Source organism: Mus caroli, chromosome X (genome assembly GCF_900094665.2).
Source record: "Mus caroli chromosome X, CAROLI_EIJ_v1.1, whole genome shotgun sequence".
In the NCBI taxonomy this organism is placed as follows: domain Eukaryota; kingdom Metazoa; phylum Chordata; class Mammalia; order Rodentia; family Muridae; genus Mus; species Mus caroli.
In genome coordinates this window covers 116,829,294-116,837,035 of record NC_034589.1, presented here as the reverse complement: position 1 = coordinate 116,837,035, position 7,742 = coordinate 116,829,294, and the positions used below count along the sequence as shown (strand labels likewise).

The 7,742-nt window shown below is 38.9% G+C and overlaps 1 protein-coding gene across 1 annotated transcript; it reads left to right on the top strand.

Annotated features, from left to right (window-relative positions):
* Nucleotides 1–634: 634 nt before the first annotated feature.
* On the top strand, nucleotides 635–6,982 carry LOC110287318 (claudin-34-like). The gene is made up of 2 exons (XM_021153974.1): nucleotides 635–760; nucleotides 6,295–6,982. The coding sequence occupies exon 2, from the start codon at nucleotides 6,317–6,319 to the stop codon at nucleotides 6,953–6,955; it is 639 nt and encodes a 212-aa protein (XP_021009633.1). The 5' UTR covers nucleotides 635–760; nucleotides 6,295–6,316; the 3' UTR covers nucleotides 6,956–6,982.
* Nucleotides 6,983–7,742: the final 760 nt, after the last annotated feature.

Sequence of the window (7,742 nt, the reverse complement as noted above, 5' to 3'; positions counted from 1 at the left end):
CCTAGGAGAGAGAGCTGAAGAGAGAGAGTGAGAGAGAGAGTGAGAGAGAGAGAGAGAGTGAGAGAGAGAGTGAGAGAGAGAGAGAGAGAGAGAGAGAGAGAGAAGAAGAAGAAGAAGAAGAAGGAGGAGGAGGAGGAGGAGGAGGAGGAGGGGGAGGAGGAGGAGGAAGAGAGAGAAAGCAGGAAAAGATCTAGAGAGAGGGAGAGAAAGAGCAATAGAGAAATAAGACAAGACAGAGTGAGAGAGACATAGAGAAAAGGAGAGGGAGAGGAAGGGAAGAGAAGGAAACTAGAGAAGACAAAAGGGAAAGAAAGGAGAGATAGGATGAAGGAAGGAAAGAGCAGAGAGAGGGGGAAGCAGAGAGAGAGGGAAGATAAAGGGTAGAGTGTGGAGCAAGGTGGACACATGGAAAGGGAAGGGAGAGCCATGGGGTAAGAGAGAGACAGGAGAGAGCTAGGGTGAAAGAGAAAGAGGCTAGAGAAAGGGTGTAAGAGGGAAGGAAATTGAGAGGGAGGGGGAGAGAGGGAGGGGGAGAGAGGAGGAGGGGAGAGAGGGGTCATGAGTTCACAAAGGATTGGAATGTGATGATGTAAGAAAGGGCACAGAGTTTGGTAGTTCAGTAGTGTGGCCAAGATTACAGAGCTAGAAAGGACACTTGGACACAGGGACACTGTGTTCGTCCTGCTGGATCCCTTTGCCCAGAATTCAGACATTCCTGCGGCATTACTTGTCACTGTTTAATTTGAAGACAACATTGCTGGTTAGTATATGCCCTAGCATTCTTTGTTGTATATTCTATTTAATGTAGTTAAATATACATATGAAAAATTAATAATGGCTACTATATATATGCAGTCCCATGGCTTCAGTACCCCTAGGTGCTATGGAACTATAACTATTGCCTATCTTTCCCAATTGAAATGTCCTTATGAAATGTTTGCTCTTGCTCGGTCCCACAGCCCTCTTCAGCCACAATTCTACTTCATATCTTTCTAGAATTGATCCACCCATGGACCTTCCTATTGGCATTTAATCAATCCTTGATCTGAGGCTGACTTAGTTCATTTTGCTTAATATCCTCAAGATTCATTCATTATGTCAACTACTTGAGAATTTATCATCCTCCCAATATTATAAATAGAAAAGTACTCCACCTTTGAAAAACCAGCCCCTAATCTACCATATAGTTATTGTTTGTGTATGGCCTATTACTGAAAAATGTTCAGGTGTTAAATCCTTGGTCTCTCAAATGCTAATGTTATTAAAGTTTTGAGGCACTTTTAGGGAGGTGGGTCATAACTAGAGAAAACAGATATCAGAGGCAGGGCCTATGAAACTTGAAAATCATACCTAATCCTTTCCTTTGACCCTGATTCCTGTCCATTATGAGGTAGAATCTCCTTGTCATCCTCACTTTTAACATGATGATCTCCTTCACCACACACCTAGAATCAATAAAGCCAAGGACTATAGACTTACATATCTGAAATGGCAATAAACTAAATAATTTCTAGTAATTTCTTGTTTTGGATACTTTGGCCACATAGATGAAAAACTGATCATCACACATTATTTGATATATGTGTGTGTGTATATATATATATATCAAAATGCTCAATATAATTGAAATTTTGGATTTGAATTTTGCATTTGTACCTTTTCTCTAGGCTTACAAAATTCAGTGTGATCAATTCTTGAGGTGCCGGGCAGGGGCAATAATCTGTATTTCTCTCTCTCTCTCTCATTCTCTCTCTCTTTTTTTTTTTGGTTTTTCGAGACAGGGTTTCTCTGTGTAGCCCTGGCTATCCTGGAACTTTCTCTGTAGATGAGGCTGGCCTCGAACTCAGAAAATCACTTGCATCTGCCTCCTGAGTAGTGGGATTAAAGGCATGCACCACCACACCCGGCTTTTTTTTTTTTTTTTTTTTTTTTTTTTGGTGTACTTCTGTCTCTTCATCTTTGCTTGTATATTTTGTAGAACAATGTCTATATTTCCGAATCTTTGTCTCTGCCTGAGTATTTACTGTAAATTCCTCATTCAAAGCATAAGAACTGGAATTAGAATTTCTTTGAAGGTATGATAGAACTCTGCACTAAACTCATCTGGTCCTGGGCTTTTTTTGCTTGGGAGACTATTAATGACTGCTTCTATTTCTTTAGGGGATATAGTACTGTTTAGATCATTAACCTGATCCTGATTTAAATGTGGTACATGGTATCTGTCTAGAAATTTGTCCATATCATTCAGGTTTTCCAGTTTTGTCGAGTATAGTCTTTTGTAGAAGGATTTGATGGTGTTTTGGATTTCTTCAGGATCTGTTTTTATGTCAGTGTGATCAATTCTTGAGGTGCTGGGCAGGGCAGTAATCTGTATTTCTCTCTCTCTCTCTCTCTCTCTCTCTCTCTCTCTCTCTCTCTCTCTCTCTCTCTCTCTCTCCCTCCCTCTTTTTGGTTTTTCGAGACAGGGTTTCTCTGTGTAGCCCTGGCTACCTTGGAACTCTCTCTGTAGACTAGGCCTCCTGAGTGGTGGGATTAAAAGCATGGACCACCACATGTGGCTATTTTTTTTTTGGTGTATTTCTATCTCTTCATCTTTTCATGTATATTTTGTAGAAGAATGTCTGTATTTTCCAAATCTTTGTCTCTGCCTTTTCATTTCTGATTTTGTTAATTAGGATGCTGCCCTGTGCCCTTTAGTGAGTCTGGCTAAGGGTTTATTTATCTTGTTGATTTTCTCAAAGAACCAGCTCCTTGTTTGGTTAATTCTTTGAATAGTTCTTCTTGTTTCCACTTGTTTGCTGTCACCCCGAGTTAGATTATTTCCTTCCATCTACTAATCTTGGGTGAATTTACTTCCTTTTGTTCTAGAGCTTCTAGATGTGTTGTCAAGCTGCTAGTGTGTGCCCTCTCTAGTTTCTTTTTGGAGGCACTCAGAGATATGAGTTTTCCTCTTAAAAATGCTTTCATTGTGTCCCATAAGTTGGGGTATGTGGTGGCTTCATTTTCATTAAACTCTAAAGAGTCTTTAATTTCTTTCTTTATTCCTTCCTTGACCAAGGTATCATTGAGAANAGTGTTGTTCAGTTTCCACGTGAATGGTGGCTTTCTATTATTTATGTTGTTATTGAAGTTCAGCCTTAGTCTATGGTGGTCTGATAGGATGCATGGGACAATTTCAACATTTTTGCATCTGTTGAGGCCAGTTTTGTGACCAATTATGTGGTCAATTTTGGTACAATGAGGTGCTGAGAAGAAGGTATATCCTTTTGTTTTAGGATAAAATGTTCTGTAGATATCTTTTAGATCCATTTCTTTCATAACTTCTTCTTTCATAACTTCAGTGTTAGTTTCACTGTGTCCCTGTTTAATTTCTGTTTCCATGATCTGTCCATTGATGAAAGTGGTGTGTTGAAGTCTCTCAATATTATTGTGTGAGGTGCAATGTGTACTTTGTGCTTTACTAAAGTATCTTTAATGAACGTGGCTGCCCCTGAAATTGGAGTATAGATATTCAGAATTGAGAGTTCCTCTTGGAGGATGTTACCTTTGATGAGTATGAAGTGTCCCTCCTTCTCTTTTTTGATGACTGTGGGTTGGAAGTCGATTTTATTAGATATTAGAATGGCTACTCCAGCTTGTTTCTTCAGACCATTTTTTTGGAAATTGTTTTCCAGCCTTTAATTCTGAGGTAGTGTCTGTCTTTTTCCCTAAGATGGGTTTCCTGTAAACAGCAGAATATTGGGTCCTGATTGTGTAGCTAGTCTGTTAGTCTATGTCTTTTTATTGGGGAGTTGAGTCAATTGATATTAAGGAAAAGTAATTATTGCTTCCTATTATTTTTGTTGTTAAGTTGGCATTCTGTTCTTGTGGCTCTCTTCTTTTAGGTCTGTTGAAGGATTACATTCTTGCTTTTTCTAGGACTTGGTTTCTGTCCTTGTATTTTTTTTCCGTTTTTATCCTTTGAAGTGCTGGATTCATGGAAAGATAATGTGTGAATTTGATTTTGTCATGGAATACTTTGGTTTCTCCATCTATGGTAATTGAAAGTTTGGCTGGGTATGGTAGCCTGGGCTGGCATTTGTGTTCTCTTAGTGTCTGTATAACACCTGTCCAGGATGTTCTGGCTTTTATAGTCTCTGGTGAAAAGTCTGGTGTAATTCTGATAGGCCTGCCTTTATATGTTACTTGACCCTTTTCCCTTACTGCTTTTAATATTCTATCTTTATTTAGAGCATTTGCTGTTCTGATTTTTATGTATTGGGAGGAATTTCTTTTATGGTCCAGCCTATTTGAAGTTCTGTAGGCTTCTTGTATATTCATGGGCATGTCTTTTTTCAGGTTTGGGAAGTTTTCTTCTATAATTTTGTTGAAGATATTTGCTGGCCCTTTAAGTTGAAAATTTTCATTCTCATCTACTACTATATTATCTGTACTGTTTGGTGTTCTCATTGTGTCCTGGATTTCCTGGATGTTTTGAGTTAGGGTATTTTTGCATTTTGCATTTTCCTTGATTGTTGTGCTGATGTTCTCTATGGAATCTTCTGCACCCAAGATTATCTCTTCCATCTCTTGTGTTCTGTTGCTGATGCTCTGATCTATGCTTCCAGATTTCTTTCCTAGGATTTCTATCTCCAGCGTCGCCTCACTTTGTGTTTTCTTTATTGTGTCTACTTCCCTTTTTAGGTCTTGTATGGTTTTGTTAATTTCCATCATCTGTTTGGATGTGTTTTCCAGTTTTTCTTTAAGGACTTATACCTGTTTGGTTATGTTTTCCTGTATTTCTTTAAGGACTTGTAACTTTTTAACAGTGTTCTCCTGTATTTCTTTGAGTTATTAAAGTCCTTCTTGATGTCCTCAATCATTATCATGAGATATGCCCCTAAATATGTGTCTAGTTTTTCGGGTGTGTTGGGGTGTCCAGGACTGGCTGAGGTGGGAGTGCTGGGGTCTGATGATGGTGAGTGGTCTTGGTTTCTGTTAGTAAGATTCTTATGTCTGCCTTTTGCCATCTGGTAATCTCTGGAGTCAGTTGTTATAGTTGTCTCTGGTTAGAGCTTGTTCCTTTTGTGATTCTGTTAGCCTCTACCAGCAGACCTGGGAGACTAGCTCTCTCCTGAGATTCAGTGGTTAGAGCATTCTCTGCAGCAAGCTCTCCTCTTGCAGAGAAGGTGCACAGATATCTGGCATTCAGACTTGTCTCCTGGCAGAAGATGAAGGCTTGAAACAGGGCCTGTCCCAGAAGCTGTTAGCTTCTGTAGTCCACACTCTCAACTGTGCAGACTAGTCTCAGTGGGATTCAGGAACCAAGATGGTTTTCTTGGTTGCTCAGGCAAAGCCCTCTTGGGCAGGGTGGACACCTCTCCTCTGGCAGGGAAGATGCCAAGATGTCTGGAGCCCGAAATGAGGTCTGCCTCAGAAGCTCTGTGCCTCCTGCCTGTCCCAGAATCTGTTAGCTTCTGTAGTCCACACTCTCACTTTGCAGACTAGTCCCCGCGGTGTCTGGGAACCAGGAACAGCTTTCAAAATCCCTTTTTCTGTGAACCAATTCATAATACTCCTTCTAGTACTTGCAGGCATCCTTGGTGTTCTCGACAGGCAGAACTTGATTTCTTCTCTTGTCTTATCTTTCATTTACCTGAACCCACACTTGCCATTTTCTGGCTTTTCAGATTAGTATGTGTAATTTCAATTCTAACTGGCACTCAGACATATGGTTTATCTGCTTTCTAGTAAAACTATTTCAAACACACACACACACACACACACACACACACACACACAAAATGCTAACTTTTAACCAAAAACAAAATGAAAAGAAAAACCACAAGTAATCTTAGAATTCAAATATATGTTTTTTTTCCAACATATTTCATGGTAGATCAAGAAAAATAAATAAAAAAATATACTGTAATATATATGTAATATTCTTTCTTCAATGAAGATTTGTTTCCTGGTGAAGATTTCTCTAGTTTATAAACTGTCAATTTTCATCTAGTTAGATGTATGGTGAGTACTCTGGTGGATGGGTTTATTTTAAGCTAATGTATACCAAAAACTAAAGTTTATATACTGAAATTTTTAAATCTTTGAATATTGTGAAGTTCTCAGCAAATACTGCCACAGGGCCCTTTTATGCTTTTTTTCCCCCTCAGACCATATTCATAACAGCCCATCTTAGTGAGAAAGGGCTACATTTTTAAAACACAAGACTACCATTTTTATATGGCTAATCTAAAGGGTACTACTGAAGGCTGAAAGAAGGCCCCTTTATATGTTCCTGAATTTCTTTTTCAGTTTCCACATATTTGATGCCACCATGGTCTTCTTCAACAAGTCTGCCAATTACCAAATAAGAGGTTTCGCCTTGGCCACCATTGCATGGATAATGTGCAGCACATCTATGGGCCTTCCAGAATGGCGAATTTGGTATTTCGAGGACCCCATGGTTTCCTCCCCAAGCATGGCTTTTGTGGGTATGTGGAGGGCCTCTATCTGCAACCACGTTGACAACTCCAGCCATCAGAGTGTTTGCCAGCACTACTCCTACCATGATGCCCTCGTCCCTTTGGATATTCGTTTAGCTCAACATCTGCTCCTGGTTGCAAACATTATTGGTCTGATTGGGACAGTTTGTGCTGTCTTTGTTCTACAGCAGTTATACACAGGAAAACTGGAGACAAATAATGAGGACAATCCATTTCTTCTTTCAGCTGTTCTCAATGCTGTTGCTAGCATCTTTATTTTTCTTGCTGTTATGTGTAATTTCTACACTGTGCCCAGCAAGGAAGGGTTAAGTTTCCTGCTTTCTTTACAAATGCCAGTTTTTCCATATGCTCAAAGAGCAGGAATTGCCATGGGAGTGGCAAGCACATCTGCAATACTGTTTTTATTAAGTGCTTTAAGTTTTATTTCTTACAATCCTTCAATGGGAAAAGAAAAAACTCCCCTTGTTTGAAAATAAATTCATAGCATGCATAACCTTCAAAAATGGAAAATGCTTGGTGGGGGCTTTGGGGACTCAGACTTGGATCTAATGGACATTTCAGCTCTTGACTTAGATTTTCCATGGATATCAAGCCCTGCCCTAGGTAGCAGAAAATAGCAAAATGGCATTTATCATTCTTTCCTATTTGGTTTATTACTTCTTTGGTTGAATTGTTTGCTTTAGATTTTTACATTTTGTTTTCTTGTTTGTTTGTTTGGTTTTTGTTGTTGTTTTTATCATTCCAACTTCCCACTTTGTGTTACAGAATCTAAATTTTAAATATGTTTGTTTAAGGTAAATAATCAGTAAACACAGTTTTATTAGTCAGGGTTCTCTAAAGGAAGACAATTTATAGAATCAATCTCTCACAGAGCTATATTCTCTATCACACATACACACCACATACATACACACCTACACATACACACACACACACCAGAAAGACACACTATTTATTACAATGACATTACAGGTTTCAATCCAACTAATCCAATAATGGTTGGCTACAAAGAAAAAGTTCAAAAATCCAGTAGTCATTAAGTCCAGAAGGTTGGATATTTCAGTTGCTCTTTAATATATGCTGGAATCCTGAAGAAGGCTCTAATGTCTGTGAAATAATGGATTTGTTAGCAAGGTGGGGACAAGAAGACAAAGAGTAATAGCTTACTTCTTCCATGTCCTAATATAGGATTCCAGCAGAAGAGTTGTCCTAGATTAGATCTAGATTAAAACTGTTCCTTTTCTACTCTGAATATAG